Genomic DNA, 22,956 nt, shown 5'->3' on the forward strand with positions numbered 1-22,956 from the left:
CTGTTGGCTTTGTCAAATAAGGACCTTCAGCGTGCACTGGGGTGGTTTGCAGCCGAGTGTGAAGCATCTGGGATGAAAATCAGCACCTCCAAATCGGAGGCCATGGTTCTCGACCAGAAAAAGGTGCCTTGCCCTATTCAGGTCGGTGGAGTGTCCTTGCCTCAAGTGGAGGAGTTTAAGTATCTCGGGGTCTTGTTCACGAGTAAGGCACGGATGGAGCATGAGACCGACAGATGGATCGGTGCAGCGTTTGCAGTGATGCGGTCACTGTATCTGACCGTTGTGGTGAAGAGAGAGCTGAGTAGGGGAGCAAAGTTCTCGATTTACCGATTGATCTACGTTCTGAACCTCACCTATGGTCATGAAATTTGGCTCATGACCGAAAGAACGAGATCGCGAGTACAAGCGGCCGAAATGAGTTGCATCTGCAGGGTGGCTGGGCGTTTCCTTAGAGATAGGGTGAGGAGCTTGATCACCCGGGAGGAGCTTGGAGTCGAGCCGCTGCTCCTTCACATCGAAAGGAGCCAGCTGAGGCATCTTTTTCGGATGCCCCCTGGACACCTTGCTGGAGAGGTGTTCCGGGCAAGTCCCATCGGGAGGAGGCCCCAGGGAAGACCCAGGACATGCTGGAGGGACTACATCTCTCGGCTGGCTTGGGAATGCCTCGGGGTTCCCCGGAGGAGCTGGGGGAGGTGTGTGTGGATCGGGAGGTCTAGACGGCTTTGCTTGAGCTGCTGTTCCCGCGACCCGACTCCGGATAAAGCGGAAGAAAATGGATGGATGGATGGATGATGGCTACAGCTAACCGATAACTTTCAGTATTGTCTCTGGTACACTTGCAACTACTCACAAGCTGATTTTGAGTTTTAACACCACGATCGCTTCTGGTAGCATCAAGGCAACCCCAGACCCAAACAATGAGTCAGCACTTCTGTTTTTGTGTGTCCTGCCCCCTGCTGGAAGCTCCTGTTTACTACATAGTTTCCAGCAGTGAAGAAGCTGAGAGGAGCAGCAAACCTCAACTCTCTACTCAGTAGCAGTGCCGCCGTGAGGCGGAGGTCTTGGAAAACAAAGCAGTACTGACTTATGGATTTGAGTTATAAATAAAATGCTCATACTGTCTGTCATGAACACTGAACACTACTAGCCAGTAGATGGCAGTGGAGACTGAAAACTTGCCAAAACAAAATTCCAGATAATCCGTGTCTGCTACATTTAAGATGTATGGAATTTCATCAACGCAAACTGAATTTTAGACATCTTATATATATATTACTCTGGAAGAAAGACGACAGACAGTGTTTGACATAAACAGGATTTTAAATAGCAAACAGGAATCGATTGCAATGATTCCAGTTGAAAATCATGGAGAAGCAGCCTGGGCTTCTTCTGGCATTTTTACATAAAACAAACACAATAACGTCTATAAACCCAAAGAATATATTCACAAGAGTTTTAGGCATAATATGCAAAGGGTTTGATGCTGTGTGGAGCCTGATCAGAGTGTCTCAAATGCATTTCTTCTGTCGTGAATGTATTGACATTACCCATAATGCACCTGGAGACAACATGTCCACACTAAAGCCTTCCAAATTACTACAATATTTTAACTAAAACTAAAACATATATCTGATATTTTCACTTTATAAAACTTCAGACGTGACGTTAATTTAAATAACTTGTCCGAAATTAGTTTGGTTAAAATTTTAACCATAAGTGATATTGCTAGCATATCAGTATTGGGTCAAAAGAAATTATTTTCTTCTTCTTTTTCTTCTTCTCCTCTCTCTCTCTCTCTCTCTGTGTGTGTGACCAGTTCTCCATCCTGCTCAGAGTACTGCTCTCATTGGACTGACATCTCTGCTATTTTGGAACTGTGGAATATCTCGCACCCAGAGTGACTTCGCCGGACTACTTTCGTCACCCTGCTCAGCGTGCTGCTCTCGTTGGAGCGACAACACACAGAATGTGTCTCTTCTCAGATTGATCTCTTTCAGTGCAGCTTCTTGTTCTGACTTTAACACCAAGTTAACACCCAAGTCTTTCATCGCCAACTGTAAATGGTCATCAAACCATTCCAATCGTATCTTTGTGAACTCTTCTGCATCAAACTCCATTGTGTCAATGTTTACAATGTGCTTAAGCAGGTGAAGTTGCTCATAAACTTTAAGTTTCTTAAATATTTATTATGGCCACTCTTAAAACTTCATTTTATCTTTATAGTTGTATTTCTGGTATAATAATAATAATAATAATAATAATAATAATTTATTCATTTATATAGCACCAAATCATGAGTAATCGCCTTAAGGCGCTTCACAAACATTTAAAAGCAGAATAAAATGAAATAAGATTAAAACACAATAAAAAAAATTTAACCATAAAAGGTAAAAGAAGTAAAATAAATAAAACGAATAAAAAAAGACACACAATCATATAAAATACTAATGATAAAACAGGGAGAACAGATATGTCTTCAACCTGGCTTTAAAAGTCTCCACAGAGTCCGACTGTCGTATTAGCGCAGGCAGATCATTCCACAGAGCTGGGGTGCGATGATAAAAAGCTCTGTAACCCACTCTGTATTTCTGGTAAATTTTAGAATTAATTTAGATGAGATATACTTATCTCACAGGAACTACTTTTAGCACAGGAATTCATCAAGCACGTCTGTGTTCAGCGCAAGCTCAAAGTAAAAAAATCCAGGACCCCTTAGAGATAGGGTGAGTTTTGTGACACAATAAAAATGGGCAACAAAAAGTCTGCAACATTTTTCCCCTGTGCTGCTAACAGTGCAGGGCTCAGATGAAATTTTATAATCTTATAACTCACCAAATTATTTATTGATTTTAAACCGGTATAATGAGGATGAACTCATTTGTTGGTGGTGTTTAGGCTGTAATGTCCCACAGATGCGCTGATGCATGCTCGGTGACTAGTGGAGGCGCCTCACTGGTGTCAGTCAACACATCATTGACGGATCGTGGATACTGCACAAACTGTCAAAAACTGCAAACACCTGTGGTTAGAAGTGACGTATTGTTTGTCTGCCTCCTGAAGACCGGACACATCATGAGCTGGTCGATGAACTACACCCAGCCATCCCAGGGAAAAAACACGATTTCCACTATGTGGTTAAATTGTGGATGACATTATTAAATGAAGCAGGAAACTAAAACCTGAATTAAAGGATAGATTGGATGTCTGGCTGGAGATGGTGTCAAAACCTTTCACTAGTTCAACAAATTGGTGATGCTAACTCGAAACTGTGCATCACAGAACTGCAGGACTGGTTCTGAATATTGTTGCAGAGTTAGTATCAGGAGCTGTGCTAACTGAGGCCTCAGTATGTCACCAACTGATTTAGAATGAGTGCTTCGATATGCTCCAGTTCATTTGATGTTGAAACACTGAAGCGTCTCCTAGTCCCGCCCTGTCCTGTGTGATGTCATTAGAAGACTCACCCCACTATGTGACAGTGTCAGTTGGCTCAGGAACTCAGACACCAGCGCCATGGCAACTTGTTTCCCTGGAGACACACAATTATACTGTCAATTTGAGGTGTGAACAATTTACACCAATAACCATGGCAACCATGACACTCTGCACCCTTTGAGGAATCAAAGAAACAAAAAACTCATTAACCCTGTTTTGGTTTCATGACTTAATGAGTTATGACCCATGAAGTTTGACCTGAGGTTGGACAGGAAGCAGCACTGAGTGGGGGTGTTTGATTTGTTGGCCAGGATGTGCCTCAGGGTGTGTCTCCAGGACAAAGGTAGAGATAAGGACAATGGAATGGATGTGTAATCTAAAAGACCGTCTCCAGGGCAATGCTGCAGCTTAACACTGAAATGCACCTAAAGTGGAATTTATCATTACTTAATTCATTAATTAAGGAAGCTTTTAGAACCTTCACCACTCTTGGAAAACATTAACAGGAAGCCTGTGTGGGGTCATGTTTGATCACCTAGCAACAGCCAGTGCAAACAGCCGTGTGGCGGCCGAGGTTCACTCCAACTCACTTTACGCTTGTATAATGGAATTCCTCTGCAGCGTGCTAAAGTTTGCACTCACAATCTTTCTCCTGCTCATCTGTGTGCACTGTTTGGATTTTAATCTCTGACATTTGCAGATATTTTTCGGTTTTTGTCCATGAAACAAAACCTGCTGTTTTCTTTGGCTTTGCTCAACAAATGTTATGTGGTAAGAGAATGATTCACTGTAGAAACATGTCTCAAGTCTGCAGAGCAAACAAGCATCATATAAAACACTCTTCATAACAAAAGTGATTAAAAAAACAGTGCTTCACAGGAAACAAATCACAAAAACAGCGGGAAAATACACAATAATACTTTGAACACTTAAGTTCAAAGTATTATTGACTTTTTGGTTTTGGTTGGTTTTTGGTTTATATATATATATATATATATACATTTTATTTATAAAATTTGTGCATTTTCTAAAAGGCTTTCCTTTAAATTCATATTTTAAATGGCAGTTTTCTCCATTTTAAAAAAAAATTGAGTTACTGGGCCTTGCATGTGACCCTTCATATGAAATATTATTAAGAAAACTTTAACATTGTCATGGGCACAATTTGGTGGGGGATGGGGGGACATGTCCCCCCCACCTTTTCAACCAGGGGGGACAGAATATGGTATGTCCCCCCAACCTTCTGACATATATGTGTGTACTTGAAACATGCTATGTCAGTCTTATGTGCAAACCAGGTCAGAATAGTATCTTTGTTTCTGCAAGTTTGTATTTTTAGCAGCATTGACTTGTTTACAACACCTGTTTCTTGTTTGTCACATTCGGAATTTTCTGGGACTGCATTTGCCCAGATTTGAAACCAAAAATAGTTGCCTCTAGGGACTAGTGTCTACACATAAGTATCAATGGACCATATGCTAATTGACTAAATTCTGAAAGTTAGAAAAGGAAATCAGAAAAGCTATCTGGGACCTCAGAAAGCCCATCTGCAATTATTGCTTGATCTCCAAAATCAGTCTATGCAAGCGAAATTATGTTCAGTATGAGTGTTGTCATTAGTGCCACTTCGAAAATTAACTTCATGATAAGTAATTTATCCTAAACTTATGACCTGTTATTTTTTCAAACTTATGCAAAAACAAATCTTGAGAAAAAAAATACAGTATGCGATAGTTAATAATTATTAAGAGCCTGTTCTTTCAAATTTATGAATACATTTTACCACATTGCAGTTGTTTTTTTGACAACTCAACCTTTCATTCTTTTTGAGTTCTACACATGTGGTGATACCTTATTTACACCAGGATGTTAATAAAATCAATGCTGGCTATTGTCAGAATAAAGTCCTTATATCCACAGTTTCAAATTGCATAAGTCAAATGGTGTCCACTTTATGGTCTTCTCAAAACATTAAAATTACTGTTCTGGATGCTCAGAATGCATCTGAGCTTATCTAAAAACAGTTGGCTTCTGGGGGCCTAAAGTGGCCCCCAGACACCTGCGGGCCTCGCACTTTGTCCCCCCCCAATTTCTAGTTCTAAATTGCACCCTTGAACATTGTGAAAGTGCTGATAGAAACACAGCAAAAGGCCTGAGATTATGTTTGAACCCACTACCTTCTGGTTGCACTGTCACAGCAAAACCAACCAGAACTATGTTTCCCCTTTTCGCACTCATCTCACAATGCTCACACATACACACTCATCTTCAACCGCTTAGTCCAATTAAGGGTCGCGGGGGGCTGGAGCCTATCCCCACAGTCATAGAGCGCGAGGTGGGGTACAGGACGCCAGTCTGTCACAGGGCCACAAACAGACAAGCAAACACATTCACACCACTTACACACCTACAGACAATTTAAAAATCCCAATCCACCTAATCTGCATGTCTTTGGATGTGGGAGGAAACCGTAGCACCCGGAGGAAACCCACGCAAACACAGGGAGAACATGCAAACTCCATACAGAAAGACCACAGGCAGGAATTGAACCCATGACCTTCTTGCTGTGAGGCAACAGTGCTAACCACTAAGCCACCGTGCTGCCCCATCTCACAGTACTGAAATAACACATTAAATTACACTTGGAGTGAAAATGATCATCTCTGATAAACAGCTCAAACATTGTGTAAGTTTTAACCAACCACTAGAGCGTTAAAATAACACTTTAGGAGTTTAACTTATCGTTAAATGTTTGAGGTTTGAGCACTCCCCGTGTCTATAAATGCACATGTTTGTGAAGGTTCGTTGTGGGGTTCTTGTCAACAGGCAGGGCTCAGATTTTCATATGGTTCAAAGTCAAAGAAAACACGAGGAAAAGATTTTCTTACCTTCGGCAGAGAGGCAGCAGTTGTGTTCTGATCCAGGACCAGACTGGGTGTGGTGCTTATCTACGTCCAGATTCCACAGTTGTAACTCTGTGTGACTCACTGGACCCGACTTGTGGACTCTCAGACCGCCTCAGGAACAGATCACGCTGCCTGCTGTGTAATTAAGTATACAAGAAAATGCAGCTGCAGAGAGATCACATGATCACCAGTGTTTTCTTTTTTTCTTTTTTAGCAGATTTCCATGAAAGCTGGTGGTCTCACTTGTATCTAAGGAAAGAACATCTTACATTTTCTTGCTGATCTGGAGGCAGATACTGGATCTTTTTTTTTTATTTCTTCACCAAATGTTTCATATTCTGATTAATTCAAAGTTTATAATCATCATGTTTTATATCATGATACAGAGCACAGAAGAACATGGTCATAAATTTCTCATGTGTGGCACTCGGCAGTTTGAACCGTGTTGCAGTACTGTGGTCTGGCTTGGACTGATCAGTGGGTTGGCCTGTAGATGCTGGATTATGATCTTGAGGATAATGTTGACGATCAATCAATCAATCAATTTTATTTATATAGCGCCAAATCTCAACAAACAGTTGCCCCAAGGCGCCTTATATTGTAAGGCAAGGCCATACAATAAGAGATAAGATAAGATAAGATAAGATGGGACCTGATTATTCAAAACCTTATAAGTAAGAAGAAGAATTTTAAATTCTATTCTAGAATTAACAGGAAGCCAATGAAGAGAGGCCAATATGGGTGAGATATGCTCTCTCCTTCTAGTCCCCGTCAGTACTCTAGCTGCAGCATTTTGAATTAACTGAAGGCTTTTCAGGGAACTTTTAGGACAACCTGATAATAATGAATTACAATAGTCCAGCCTAGAGGAAATAAATGCATGAATTAGTTTTTCAGCATCACTCTGAGACAAGACCTTTCTAATTTTAGAGATATTGCGTAAATGCAAAAAAGCAGTCCTACATATTTGTTTAATATGCGCTTTGAATGACATATCCTGATCAAAAATGACTCCAAGATTTTTCACAGTATTACTAGAGGTCAGGGTAATGCCATCCAGAGTAAGGATCTGGTTAGACACCATGTTTCCAAGATTTGTGGGGCCAAGTACAATAACTTCAGTTTTATCTGAGTTTAAAAGCAGGAAATTAGAGGTCATCCATGTCCTTATGTCTGTAAGACAATCCTGCAGTTTAGCTAATTGGTGTGTGTCCTCTGGCTTCATGGATAGATAAAGCTGGGTATCATCTGCGTAACAATGAAAATTTAAGCAATACCGTCTAATAATACTGCCTAAGGGAAGCATGTATAAAGTGAATAAAATTGGTCCTAGCACAGAACCTTGTGGAACTCCATAATTAACCTTAGTCTGTGAAGAAGATTCCCCATTTACATGAACAAATTGTAATCTATTAGATAAATATGATTCAAACCACTGCAGCGCAGTGCCTTTAATACCTATGGCATGCTCTAATCTCTGTAATAAAATTTTATGGTCAACAGTATCAAAAGCAGCACTGAGGTCTAACAGAACAAGCACAGAGATGAGTCCACTGTCTGAGGCCATAAGAAGATCATTTGTAACCTTCACTAATGCTGTTTCTGTACTATGATGAATTCTAAAACCTGACTGAAACTCTTCAAATAGACCATTCCTCTGCAGATGATCAGTTAGCTGTTTTACAACTACCCTTTCACGAATTTTTGAGAGAAAAGGAAGGTTGGAGATTGGTCTATAATTAGCTAAGATAGCTGGGTCAAGTGATGGCTTTTATGTAATGGTTTAATTACTGCCACATTAAAAGCCTGTGGTACATAGCCAACTAATAAAGATAGATTGATCATATTTAAGATCGAAGCATTAAATAATGGTAGGGCTTCCTTGAGCTGCCTGGTAGGAATGGGGTCTAATAGACATGTTGATGGTTTGGATGAAGTAACTAATGAAAATAACTCAGACAGAACAATCTGAGAGAAAGAGTCTAACCAAATACCAGCATCACTGAAAGCAGCCAAAGATAACGATACGTCTTTGGGATGGTTATGAGTAATTTTTTCTCTAATAGTTAAAATTTTATTAGCAAAGAAAGTCATGAAGTCATTACTAGTTAAAGTTAAAGGAATACTCGGCTCAATAGAGCTCTGAGTCTTTGTCAGCCCGGCTACAGTGCTGAAAAGAAACCTGGGGTTGTTCTTATTTTCTTCAATTAGTGATGAGTAGTAAGATGTCCTAGCTTTACGGAGGGCTTTTTTATAGAGCAACAGACTCTTTTTCCAGGCTAAGTGAAGATCTTCTAAACGATCAGCACACGTTAGTAAAGTTCACTCTTAATTCATAATACACATGCTGACTTGAGACTTTCAGTGCCCAAACTTGAGAATGACGTGGACTCAAACTCATATCATGGTGTTTTCAGCTGAATCAATATTATCCATCCATCCATCCATTTTCTTCCGCTTTATCCGGAGTCGGGTCGCGGGGGCAGCAGCTCAAGCAAAGCCGCCCAGACCTCCCGATCCACACACACACCTCCCCCAGTTCCTCTGGGGGAACCCCAAGGCGTTCCCAAGCCAGCCGAGAGATGTAGTCCCTCCAGCGTGTCCTGGGACTTCCCCGGGGCCTCCTCCCAATGGGACGTGCCCGGAACACCTCTCCAGCGAGGCGTCCAGGGGGCATCCGGAAAAGATGCCCGAGCCACCTCAACTGACTCCTTTTGACATGGAGGAGCAGCGGCTCGACTCCGAGCTCCTCCCGAGTGGCTGAGCTCCTCACCCTATGTCTAAGGGAGAGCCCAGCCACCCTGCGGAGGAAACTCATCTCGGCCGCTTGTACTTGCGATCTCGTTCTTTCGGTCATGAGCCAAATCTCATGACCATAGGTGAGGATCGGAACGTAGATCGATCGGTAAATCAATCAATCAATCAATTTTTTTTTTATATAGCGCCAAATCACAACAAACAGTTGCCCCAAGGCGCTTTATATTGTAAGGCAAGGCCATACAATAATTATGTAAAACCCCAACGGTCAAAACGACCCCCTGTGAGCAAGCACTTGGCTACAGTGGGAAGGAAAAACTCCCTTTTAACAGGAAGAAACCTCCAGCAGAACCAGGCTCAGGGAGGGGCAGTCTTCTGCTGGGACTGGTTGGGGCTGAGGGAGAGAACCAGGAAAAAGACATGCTGTGGAGGGGAGCAGAGATCGATCACTAATGATTAAATGCAGAGTGGTGCATACAGAGCAAAAAGAGAAAGAAAGAGTGCATCATGGGAACCCCCCAGCAATCTACGTCTATAGCAGCATAACTAAGGGATGGTTCAGGGTCACCTGATCCAGCCATAACTATAAGCTTTAGCAAAAAGGAAAGTTTTAAGCCTAATCTTAAAAGTAGAGAGGGTGTCTGTCTCCCTGATCTGAATTCCGAATCTGAAATCGAGAGCTTTGCCCCCCTACTCAACTCTCTCTTCACCACGACGGTCCGATACAGTGACCGCATCACTGCAGATGCTGCACCGATGAATCAGTATTATATTTCAGAATTTTCTAATGTAAAGGTACTTACTGTTCAGTGTTGCAGTCGAGTCTGCCTCCCCCAAGGCCATGTCTGAGTCCTGGGTCTCTGATGCCGAGTTACGGCAACTCAAGTCCACAGTAGAGGCTGAGTATTATTCAAAGTCTGTGTGTTCCTTTAGACTCCTACACAATTTCAAGCCACAGCGCAGTGAGACAGATGTGGGCATTTATAACCTTTACTATACTTTCATGATGCAGTGTGATGGGATCACAGACATTAACACACCTGGGCAACGGAATATAATAATTCTTGCAAGGCTGTTTCAAATGATTTTTATATATTACTACTTGTAGATGTAGTGTAGCGTAGTATGTGTGCATGTAATACTGTGGTGAGTAGAAAACAATGCATTCACGCATTGCACACATAGACCATATAGATCGTATTTGTAAAGTTACAGTGAATAGCACTTTTTATTTGGTGGGAAATAGTGAAAAAAATGGGTAAAAATGACCGGCCTTGAATTGGCCTCAGCTTATTCTTCAAGGCTCGATGATGCAAACTCCAAAAAAAATCTGACACAAGATCTCCAACACTGTTAATATTCAGGATGGTTCCAAAACTGGGGCAAAGGAAGCTGCACTTCACCATTATGTGACCTGTTGCTCAAATGCTGATTTTTTTAATTGGATGCTGTGTTTTACTGTTGTTTCAAGAAGAAAGTGTTTTTTTTTTCAGTAAGCAATTCCATAAATGAGTAAATAATTGTTCCAAAAATAACAGAATCAAGTTTTCCAAGAATTTTCCTCATGAATTTACCTTCTACTCAAAGAAAAAACTGAAAGCCAGTGGTACACTGGCAAGTCTTGTCAAAAGGTCTTTTTGCTTTTTTTTCTGGTTTTCACAATGGTGATTGGCTCATCATATTGTGCGATAAAAATTAAGATTTCATATCATAATGTAGGAATGTACATGCCTCTGTGAGAGCAATAAATGTGTGCATTTCTAACACTTCAGTTATGTAAAAGAAATCAAGAACTTTTTACATAATAAAAATCTTCACATGTATGATATCTATGTATAATATGATCAACTTTGTATGCATTTGCATTTGAAGTGATAAAAATAATAGTTGTAAATAAATAGTAAAATAGTAGTAAAATGGCTCATAATGTGGAACGTGGCACAACTGCACGGTAATATGGTGTTACGTTTCACACATATCCCTGGGTGTGACGAACAAAACTGCTTTAGATCAGAGCCCCTGTGGGGATGCGAATCCTCCCCGTAGCCTGACGCAGACCTGTTGAATGACTGAGACCGCAAAGGCTGTTTTTTTGTCACTTACCTTTTCACTCCTTCCTCTCTAGTCATATTTTAATAGTTTTTGCAGTCCTCACGCAGATTATTTTGATCATGAGTCAAATGTGTTTGGCACAAAAGTCTGAAAATCTTCACAACATGGTGTTGGAAAAAGACGTTTGAATGACCCGCAATTCATGGAGGAAATTGTACATATCATACCATTGGTTTGGAAGTTGATGATTGTATAAATAAGTGAAGCTTTTTGAGGGACAAATGAATCCATAAAGGATTCCCCGTAGATCGTTTGGCGCCTCTTGATTGTAACTAATCCGTTACATACATATAACAGATTTTAACTGAAGCCTGTTGGAACAGTGAGGAAATATGTCCTTTTTTCTCTGTGATTGACTATTTTTAAGGTAAAGCTGCACTTCCAGTTTTTGCCACCAGATGGCCTTTGGTTTATTTTTCCAAAATTTGTAAATTTTGACTCAGTTGTCAAAGGTAAATGTCATTGGAACCACTCCAAAAAACACAGAGATATAGACCCCACCACTCTGCATTCTTTCACCAAATTTCAAGTCAATCAGATGAAAAGTACTCCAAATTTAAGGTGACCAAACTAACAAACAAACAAATGAAAAGTCAGTGGTACATTGACAAGTCTTGTGGAAAGGTGTTTTTTCTGTTTTACTTTCAGTTTTCACGGCTGATTGATTTGCACTTCGCAGCCGCCATACCACAGCGCAAACACTTCAAATTCAGTCGCTGACAGTAGTGGGCACTATTAACCAAAAAAAAAATAGCTTCAATAACCATTAATCCACTAACTGAAAACTTATCTTTTAGGACGCTAAACCGGTAAACTGTTAAACAAATTATCAGAAGTTACAGATAACAATAACCAACAACTTTTAGTATTGATTCGGACATGGCCACATCAGATTACACTGTTGGCTTCTGATAAACCAGTTTCACTTTAAGCGCCGCAGGGCCTGCTGGGTAAATTTAAGGATCACAAACACAAAAAGAATGCACGGAAAATGAATGAATAAAAAATAAAGCCCCAAACACTGTCATCATCTTTCAAAAGCAGTAACAAACAGTATTAGAAGTCACAGTTTATCTCGGTATTATATACACCGTCATTTACGAACTAAAAGCTGCTGCTTTATTGCACGCTTTGGACCCTGCTGCGCACGTCCATTAATGCATTGATTGGCAGAGTAAAACACCCATAGTAAATATAAATTCGTACCTGTTAGTTTCAGTGGAATTCAGTAAATTCTGAAGAAAATATTCAACATAAAGCGTCCCAATTATCCAAAATCAGTGGCAGGCACAGCTAACCAAAAAGTTAGCTTCGATAACAGCTAATCAGCTAACTGAAGTTATCTTTTATGAAGCTAAACCGATAAACCACCAAAAAAATTATCGGAAGCTACAGCTAACCGATAACTGATAACTTTCAGTATTGTCTCCGGTACACTTGCAACTACTAACAAACTGACTTTGAGTTTTAACATCATGATCCCTTCTGGTAGCATCAAAGGCAGACCACAAACTCAAACGATGAGTCAGCACTTCTGTCTTTGTGCGCCCTGCCCACTGCTGGAAGCTTTTGTTTACTACATAGCTTGAGGTAGTGAAGCAGTTGAGAGGAGCAGCTAAGCTAAGCTCAACTCCACACACACACATCCTGCTCAGAGTGCCGCTGTCACTGGACCGACATCTCTGCTATTTTGGCATTGTGGGATATCTCGCGCCCACAGACTGACTTCGCCGGACTACTTTCATGAAACTGCTCACCGTGCTGCTCTCGTTGGAGTGACAACACACAGAATGTGTCTCTTCCCAGACTGATCTCTTTCAGTGCAGCTTCTTGTTCTGACTTTAACATGAAGTTAACACCCAAGTCTTTCATCTCCAACCATAAATGGTAATCAGAACATTCCAATCGTATCTTTCTGAACTCTTCCACATCAAACTCCATTGTGTCAGTGTTTACAAAGGCTCAGAAACTTTTAAGTTTCTTAAATATTTATTATGGCCACTTTTAAAAGTTCAGTTCTCTTTATAATTTTATTACTAGTAAATTTTAGAATTAATTTAGATGAGATATACTCATCTCACAGGAATATATCACAATTATCTGGGAACTACTTTTTGTGCAGGAATTCATCAAGCACATCGGCCGCATACTAACACAGAATCCCCAGAAACTGTTGAAAGTAGTTCAGCCATAACGAGAGTGTCCACTTTTAGCTTGTCATAAGCTAAGGTAGTGACACTTGTGAGAGTGTGACACACACACACACACACACACACACACACACACACACACACACACACACACACACACACACACACACACACACACACACACACACTGTCCAACCTTAAATGGGATCTTTGGTTCTGGTTCTCTGTCCCTTTTAGTGTGACTCCGCCCCACTTCCGGTGTCGAAAATGGGTGTTGGTTCAGTTCTTGCGAAGGGGTGGGCCTGCCGGCACGACGGCGGTCATTCAGGGCCTGTCCAATTTCCAGGGCCTTAGTACTCCATTCCTTCGTGTTAGCATTTTTTCCAATCCAGTTTTTCACCAGTCCAATAGCCCTTTCCACAACTCCATTTGCTTGAGGAGTGTATGGGGGCGAGTAAATTCTCATTACTCCATTTTTTGGCACCACTGGTCGACCTGAGCGTTACGGAAATGTGTCCCATTGTCCGTTCTCAGCTCCTTAGGTATCCCCAGATTTGAACACACTTGATCCAACATGCTGATCACACTGCTGCCGTTGGCTTTTCTCACAGGCTTAACAGTCACATATCCTGACATAGAGTCCACAAGCACCAACAGATACTTTTCTCCTTTCTTACCGGTCACCCCCATGGGCCCGGCAACATCCATGCATACTGATCCCCATGGAACAGTACTCTTTATGGTGAAACCATCTACCCTTTGTCCTCGTCGTCCTGCATTGTATCGACCACATACTTCACAGTCTTTGAGGACTCGGCAGACTTGGTTTCTCGGAATCCAAAGTTGCAGCTTCTCCAGCTCCTTCCGTGTGGGAATGGTGCCTGCATGGCCAAGCGCTTCATGTATGGCCAGCACCACTTCTTTCACGGACTCTTTTGGAACTACCCTTCCCTTGGGTGTCTGTTTCCACTTCTCGATCCCGACAACGATGACTTTTCTCAGCTGCAAATAGCGGTCCATTCATTTCTTCGTTCCCGCTCCAGTGTGCTCCTTCTTTTACATGGGCCTTCTGATGTACCACATCTAAGTCCATTGTTAGCCTCAACTCGGCTATTTTCCTCCACAAATCCATATGAGCTACAGGCTTCCCTTTAGCTCCCTTGAATCCATTTTTTTCCCAAATGGATAAGTCCTCTTTCAGGGCTTGTGTGCAGTAATGACTGTCTGTAACCACTTTAGCCCTTTTTACTTTCCTCTTGTTTAACTCCAAGAGTCCTTCCAGTATTGCTGTAACTTCTCCAGCTTGGGCACTCCCTGGCGTTTGACCTTTCCGACGATATTTCTCCTTATCTTGATACTTCAGAATATAGCCCCAATAAGCTATATTGTCTGTACCCTTCTTTGATCCATCAGTGTACATAGTCCAGTCGTATGGCTCCATAGGGAGTTGCCTCTCCTTCGGTAACTTTCTTGTCGCTGACTGTTTTGGCCCAATTTCCAGCTCAGGGTCTAGCAGGATGTCCTCCCACCTTCCCCATCTGGCATTTGTGGCTTTAGTAGTCTCAATTGTTCCTTTTCTTAGGAACCGGTGGACTTGGCTTTGAGTGATAACTTTTATCCCCTGTCCTTGTGCAAGTTCTTTTAATGCACTCCAATATCTAGCCAGGACTGCCAGTTCTTTTTCTTCCGGTGGATATTTTCTCTCAATCGAAGACAGAGTATAGCTCCACAATGTTACCATACCCCCTGCTTCGTTGCTCACTTTTACCACTGAATCCTCTTCTTCACAGCTTATTTCAGCTAACAGACGAGTAGTCAGACTACGCGGCTCCAGCCTAACTGCGTCTTGAATGGCTTTCTTTAGCTTTTCCAAGCAATCCTGATCTGTAGCTGTCCAAATCCATTGCTTTTGCTCTTGTCCATTAGGTTTCTTCTTGAGACGAGCATAAAGGGGCTTTGCGTATCTCTGATAGTGTGGAACGTGATCTCTCACATAGTTACACAATCCCAGTATTTTCTGTAGGTCATTCTCAGATTGAGGTGGTTTAATCTGGCTCAATTTTTCTCGGTATACTTCTGAGAGTCCCAGGTCTGATGATACCTGGAATCCCAAATAGTTAACCTTGAATTGTCCAAACTGACATTTCTTCAGGTTGAGTTTTAATCCAGCTTCTGTGAGCTTCTGTATCACCTTTTGCAGCCGCATTAGGTATTCATTTTCATCATCATCTGCGATAAACACATCATCGATGTAGACTGTTACTCCCAGATCTTTTAATACTTCCATTACTGCTGCTTGGAACACATTTGGTGAATTTCTGTATCCCTGCGGGAGTCGTTGCCACACATAACTTTTCCCCTTATGTGTGAATGCTGTTTTCCCTTGTGACTGTTTTGCTAATCGCAGGGAAAAGAATCCGTTTGCCAGATCAATGCATGATTTGTATTTCTTAATTTGGAGCGTTTTCAGTGCTCCTTGGGGATTTATCAAGCTCGCTCTATTGGCTATTGTTCATCAATTGAGAGCCTTGAAGTTGATTACTGGTCTCCAGCCTCCTCCTGCCGACTCTGGCTTCTTAACTGCTTGGATGGGGCTGTTAGTGATCGGATTCAATTCCACTCGAATGATCCCCAAAGCTTCCAATTCTTTCACTATTTTATCCATTTCCTCAACCGCTCCAGGGTTCAAGGGATATTGTCGCACCGGTGGATGTACTCCTTCTTCGATGACATGAATGTGTTTAGCCCCCAAATCTCCACAATCATTTTTAAATCGTGCTACTTTAGCTTTGGAGATAATTTCCCTCAATTTTTCTTTCCCTGCTTCAGAGAAATCACTTTCTTCAATCTTTTCTTCTGTGACAGCTGGTACATCCACTTCTTTGTACCAGCTTACCGGACTCTTTCCAATTGGAGTCATATCCATTCGTACAACTCTTGCTTGTAATTTTTTCACTCATCGTCTTATTAGAGTTCGAAGTCTTTTGGGCCGATGCAATTCTCTCAAATCCTTGACTGTTATCAAATTAAAGGGGCCTTTTATCCAAACTACCCCTTTCCATATTCCAAATGGTCTTTTCTCCGTTGCCGCATTTGCATACTGGATCAATAGGTATCCTTTGGTCTCGAGGTTTCTGCGGGTCATGGACACCTCTGCTCCCGTGTCCACTAGGTATGGTTCTCCATCCACATCAGTGTAGATATTGTCCCCTTCCCAGTAGGCATGGTCTAGCGTGACCCGCGCCTCTGAAGCCATTACTTCTTTTGCCCTCCAGCCGCCGCTGAGGCTTGGCGGACTTCCTGGAGGGTTTTCCTTTGTTCTGGAGTTAATTTGTCATACTCCTCTTTAGGGAGATAGCCACCACTACGAGGTGCAGGTGTAGGTCGCGATTGTGGTGGTGGAGGTGGTGGACCTCTCGGCCGAGAGCTCCATTGTCCAGCTGGAGGTCTTTGATTATTCCTCTGTGGTGTTTGATGTGACTGAGGAGGTGGTGGTTTAGGCACTGAATTTCTTTTCTCCACTCCCACCGGTTTTTGTCCTGATCTCGGTGTGCTCTCCTTCTTCCTCCTTTCCTCATAGAACTGCTGCTCCAAATCCCAGCTCTTTACCACCGCGTCCATTTGTGGGACTGTAGTGCCGTCTATGGGCATTTTCACAAAGGTTATCTCCCCTCTTCTTCCTTTAGTGACCTCTCTCAGTGCCCTAACATAGCGTTGTGGCAAAATCGTCTGTTTCAGCCCATGCCAAACATGAACCAATGTTTGACCTTTGTCTAGTCCAGCTTTAGCTCGAGCAATATGGGAATCTTCATCGTTGGGATCTTCCAACACTAACCTGGCATAATGGTTTCGTGCTGGTTCACCCCGACTGATGGGTTGACTGGTAATTTGGGCTAGCCACATAGATTTACCCTCTTCACTGTTCGAAGCTCTGTCAATAAGGGGCCACACTTCTTTCAAATAGTCCTTTAGGTCTTCATTTGGTTCTTTCTCTCTCACCAACATCTTTAATTTCTTGAATTGACGGAATTCCTTGCCGTCTGCTTGAATTTCAGCTTGAATTGCTGGCAGACTTTGCTCTCTAGATCCAGCCGGAAAGTTCTGATTTGGGAGGCTCGCTTGTAATCCTGACGATGGTGGAATTGTTTCTCCCTCATCATCCAGATTTTCTTCATTGGTTTCTCTCAACACTTGCCGTGACCAGCGTAAAGCTGCTGTTTTTAGTTTTCTCAACATCACATCATGGGCAACGCCTAAATAGGCGACTCTGAAGTTATTTGTTTACTCTTTACAGGCCGTCAGTGTAGGATAGAAGGACCACATTAGTATATTAGCCCACTCTCCAACAGTAGCTGTTACCTCGAGAGTTTTCTTTTCATTTTGTCGCTCTATCCACTCTTCTGGGATGTCATACCCAGTTTGTCCAACTTCTGGAGCATAGGTTGGTCATAGGTTGGTCGTGGGGTTTTAATCCTTAATTGCTGCACTCCTACAGCATGAACTGATCTTTTCTGACTTGTCGCCATGGGGATGGGCTGCATTACTGGGGACTAGTTGCCACTCCACTTGCTCCAACTGCACCCTTCTTTGGACCTGCTCTATTTGGTCCTAGGTTCACTACTTCAAGTGCCCTTCTCACTCGATCTTGCTCCTGCTCATTGCTAGTGACCACCACTATTTCTCTCATTGACCCCCATACTCCTGGGGTACGCATGTGTAGGTTCACGGCTGCCATGGCAACCTTTTCTGCCTCTTCCCATGTCATATGTCCAGATCGTAATCCGTCCACACATATCACTACCTGCCGATGCTGGCGTTCTTTGGCCAAATCAATAGCTGTTCCCAGAGTTTTCAACATTTTCTCTGTGTATTCGATTGAATTTTCTCTCCCTGGGTAGCTTTCAAAGGGCACATGTATGAGTGCATGATAATCCATTTGTGGTGCGCTTGTTATCACCATCGATTTTCCGTCCAGACTTCTCCCCTTTATATTCTTAAGCTCTTCTTGGTATTCTTTGCCTGCCCGCTCCTTGAGCTTTGCTCGGAATTTTTGGTTGGCAATTTTCAGTCTGTGATTTGTGAAGACAATGAGACTATCTCCATCTATATCCCAAGGACTGCCAAAATAATGATGTGCCCGTCTTCCATCTTGGGTCACCATTTTTGTGGTTCCTTCGGGCATAGGGTTTAAGTCCTCCATGTAGTCAGATTCAATGTATACATGGTGGGTTTTCGCTTTAGATTTTCTAAAGATCTCCTGAGAACGCCCTTCCTCTTTAATATGGTAACTCGGTCCGGCAACACATTCTTTAGCTTTAAGCTGTCCCAAGCTTCTGGGCCCACATTCCGGCGATTGATGGAATATCTGTCCAGATACTCCCTGAAAGCTTCTTCGTCTTTTCTCCTGCTCAACCAGGCATTCTGTCTGTTTTTTAACTGTTGAGGTTGTTCCTCTCACACTTCCTAAGGGCAAATTTGGCCACACTGGGTCAAAGCTTGTGTGGATCTGGTCCGGGCTTTTATATTCTTGACCATTTCCCCCAGAATTAGGACCTCCCGGGGATGTCAATTCATCTCCACTTCCCTCTGGCTTGTTTTCCTCATCACTTTGTTCGGGTTCGGCCTGGAAATCTATCTTGTCGAGGATCTGACTTCCACTCATATCTTCCATTATAGGATATTGTTGCTTAAGCATTCTTCCTAACCCCTTTAGCCGTTCTGCCATGGACTTAAACTCAGCATACACGGACGCTGATTTTGCTTTAACATCAACCAGGACCGTCTCTACTCCTAACAACCCAGCTGTCATTTTTACTATGGAGTCATAACTTTTCTCAGGACTTATTAAGGTGGTGATTTGTCCTCTTTTCCACTCTTCTCCAAGAAGTTTACACCACCACTCAAGCCACTCTCTGGTCCCCGTCTTGTCCTTTGGGACTGGTGGGCTCTCCAAAACGGCCAGGATCTGCCCCTCCTTATGCTTACCTGGATAATATATCCCTAATGTGTGTATAGTTCCTGCCATAGCTTCTTTGAAACTTTCTTCATCAGTTTCTACACTTTGATCTCTGACATATTTTTGAACTGTTTCTGCCCAAGAATCATATCCTCGTCCATACAATACCACTCTGTGTGGCCGAAAATCCACTTCTTTTCCCTCTTCATGTTCGGATTCAGGGGTTGCTATGGGTCCTGACTCTTCTTCAGCCATATTTTCACTACTTGTTTTTAATACTAACCTTATTGTTTCGTAATGATTATCCTCTCTTTATTCTCTTGGTTGCTGAGATTGTCGATTCCACCACTGTCGTCTCCTTGACTTCAGCTATGGTCCTTGTCGTCTCGAGTCGTCTGCCTCTCAAAGCCTCTCTTGGCGCCTTGAGTCAGGGATGAGTGACAGACTACTTGGCTATTCAGCGCTAATTCCAGAGGTTAACTCCAAATCAGCTGCTCCTTTTCCCGCTTCTCCCCTCAGGAACCTCACGGGTTGATGATCCTATTCTCTCTTGTAGATCACCATTTTGCACGGTATACTCTCATACCTGCTCTCTTGACGATCTGATCCAGCAGGCTCCCTTTCCTGCTTCCCTTCCTCATCGTTTCGTGACGATCCAGCAGGCTATCTCCGTCTGCTTCTCGTCCCAGTCCAGACGATCCAGCAGACACGTCTGCTTCTCATCCTTGATCCCAGCTCCCTGGGATACTTACTCCTGTTGTCTTTACTTCGTCCTTCTGGTGGTCGCCTCCAAATTTTCACACCTCTGGAAAACAGATATGTTTCAAGCCGTTACTGGACCTATACAGGCCATCAGCCGACACTCTCCACAATACTGTCTCCTTTGGTGATCCACTCAGGGGCTTTCCACCTACCCAATGGCAAAGACTCTCCTTTGGCCAGGATTCTTCCTCGGACCCGACTACACTTCGTCAGGTCCCTGTTCGGGTGCCACGTGTCAGATCCCGTTATTTTTTAGATACACGGCACACGCTCACCCTCCGATGAGTGTGTTTGTGTACTAAACCAGCTCTCCGTCTCTGGGGTCCGACCTTCGTGTCTCCACGGGTATTACCCGGCAGGGCTGCACAAAGGCTGTTCAAGCTGGTGGCGAAGAGATTCGTCTAGCCGCTCACTGCCTCCATCCGGACGTCCACCCCGCTGATGCTGATCTCGCACCCCGGTCGAATAGCCTTCTCTGGAACCAGGATACGGACCGGCCACGCCCGTTAACGGCAGCTCTCCTCTTATGGATCAGGGCTCTTGGAATGTTGCTAGATTTTGAATTTAGTGACTCATACAGCGAGTCCCCAGGATGTGTTATTTTCATTAAAAACCAGACTAACCTTTTAGAGCACTTTTTGATGTTGTACACCCAATAAACTTTAACTTTTACACCTTAAGAAGCGTCAATAAATCCAATGTCCGAGCCTTAACACTTTAACTGCATGCTTGGAAATTTATTGCAGGTTTTGCAAGTGCCGACAACATAATCAAAATAGGTTATATGATGATAATTTCACAACAGTAATTCAAGTATAATTAGAATAATGATTGGCAGAGATTTTTGTTTTTGATTCAATAATACTGTCTGATCTTACTTTGACTGGACTGGATTGACTTCTTAACAATATTTCTAGTAGTGAGGGAAGGAGGTTTTTGAGGTTAAAGTCCCCAGCTCGATGAACTTGATTTCCTCTTCATCAGCTATTAGTCGTTAGCTGACCACGATCCTTGTGTGATGTTGTAATCCTTCAGGAAATTAATCCACATAAGAGTTTATTCCTTCTTCAATCAACCAAAAGTTGATCTAATCCATTCTGGTATGCTGTGATGTTCCTTAAGAGAGAAAACGTTGAACATTCCTCACTCAGACTTAAGGCCAGTGATTATTCTCCAATGCTCTGCTACTCCGTGACTGGACGGCCTGAGTGGGAGTTGAAAACTCTCTCAAATGATCTCTTATGGCTCCAATCCTCTCACTCCACGATTCCAATTGCTGCTCACAAGATGGTTAAGTCTTGTGATCTCCTCGTAGCAGGGGAGAAGTGGCAACAGCACCTCTCCCTGGAAGAATAACCCTGTTTCCTGGTGTTCTAATCAACTCTTACTTTTAACACATTAATACTTCATTTGATCATACTTGTCATGTTAGAATCATCTTTAGACATATTCCATCGTCTTCATCACTGAGTTCATTCCATGGGCCTCCCCATTTGCAATGGAAAAGTCCGGTATGACCTCACTTACTCCGGGAAAGTACCAAACACTGTCCAGTTTAATCCAACAGCATGTATATTAATCCCATGGCACGTACTATATTCCAAGATGAAAACAAGCTGAAAGCAAGCTTAAAGTCATCTTTCCTCTGGTGGTCACCTCCCAACCAACACTGCTGTTAAACCTAAGTATGAGACCACAGATACAGTAGTGAAGATACTGGACAGTAACACAGTAAAGTTGAAGAAGAAGGGAATCCAAGGAGTGGAGCAGCTGAAGCCAACTCCTAACTAGACAAAACCAGGAGCTAAACATGGCCAAAAACACCCAAGATCTTCCACCCTTCGTCAGAATGGCCACTGTCAATGGGGTGGTTGCCTTAAGAAGAACAGGAGATGGCCTCTGGGCAGGCAGAGCCCTGAGGATACTATATCATGCAAAGAAAGGATTTTTATCTAATGAAAAGGAGTTATTACAATGGAAAAAAGTTGAGAATCACTGTGTGATTTGCCGCAAAGAAGTACCACTGACGGTCCAATGGTCGGGACCTGGGGTTAGGAAACCCCCAATTCCAAATGGGGCAAAAAATGAGTTCAAGCAATTACTTCACAAGCCGGTGAAGGTTTTGGATGCACTTGTATGTGGGTTATGCCGACTAACCCACTTGCCAAGAATGGTCTTTTACACCCAGTGGGACATACATGGAGACAATGTGGATATGCAGGTGTGTTCATGCTATTGGAATGGATGTGAGATTGAGTATTGCCTGGTGTGTAAAGCAAGAACTCATATGGGAAGACAACTGCATGTGGTAAAAGCAGACGGATGGCAAGTGAGAAGGTTCTTGGACCCCCTGAGGATGTTATGTGGGCCGCTGAAGAGGAGGTACTGCTGGCCCACCACCACCAGAGGGCGCCCTGCTTGGAGTGCGGGATCCAAGCAAGTACTCTAGCTGCAGCATTTTGAATTAACTGAAGGCTTTTCAGGGAACTTTTAGGACAACCTGATAATAATGAATTACAATAGTCCAGCCTAGAGGAAATAAATGCATGAATTAGTTTTTCAGCATCACTCTGAGACAAGACCTTTCTAATTTTAGAGATATTGCGTAAATGCAAAAGAGCAGTCCTACATATTTGTTTAATATGCGCATTGAATGACATATCCGGATCAAAAATGACTCCAAGATTTCTCACAGTATTACTAGAGGCCAGGGTAATGCCATCCAGAGTAAGGATCTGGTTAGACACCATGTTTCTAAGATTTGTGGGGCCAAGTATAATAACTTCAGTTTTATCTGAGTTTAAAAGCAGGAAATTAGAGGTCATCCATGTCTTTATGTCTGTAAGACAATCCTGCAGTTTAACTAATTGGTGTGTGT

At 42.6% G+C, this 22,956-nt stretch overlaps 1 protein-coding gene across 1 annotated transcript in view; it reads right to left on the reverse strand.

Annotated features, from left to right (window-relative positions):
• Positions 1-6,452, reverse strand: part of LOC117521501 (annexin A2-like) — a 94,444-nt gene extending 87,992 nt beyond the window's left edge. The window contains exons 1-2 of the mRNA XM_034182815.1: positions 6,324-6,452; positions 3,465-3,529 (exon numbers count right to left, since the gene is read on the reverse strand). Coding sequence (XP_034038706.1) covers positions 3,465-3,515 — 51 coding nt within the window. The 5' untranslated portion in view covers positions 3,516-3,529; positions 6,324-6,452. The remainder of the gene's footprint in view (positions 1-3,464; positions 3,530-6,323) is intronic.
• Positions 6,453-22,956: the final 16,504 nt, after the last annotated feature.

This window comes from Thalassophryne amazonica, chromosome 2 (genome assembly GCF_902500255.1).
Source record: "Thalassophryne amazonica chromosome 2, fThaAma1.1, whole genome shotgun sequence".
In the NCBI taxonomy this organism is placed as follows: Eukaryota; Metazoa; Chordata; class Actinopteri; order Batrachoidiformes; family Batrachoididae; genus Thalassophryne; species Thalassophryne amazonica.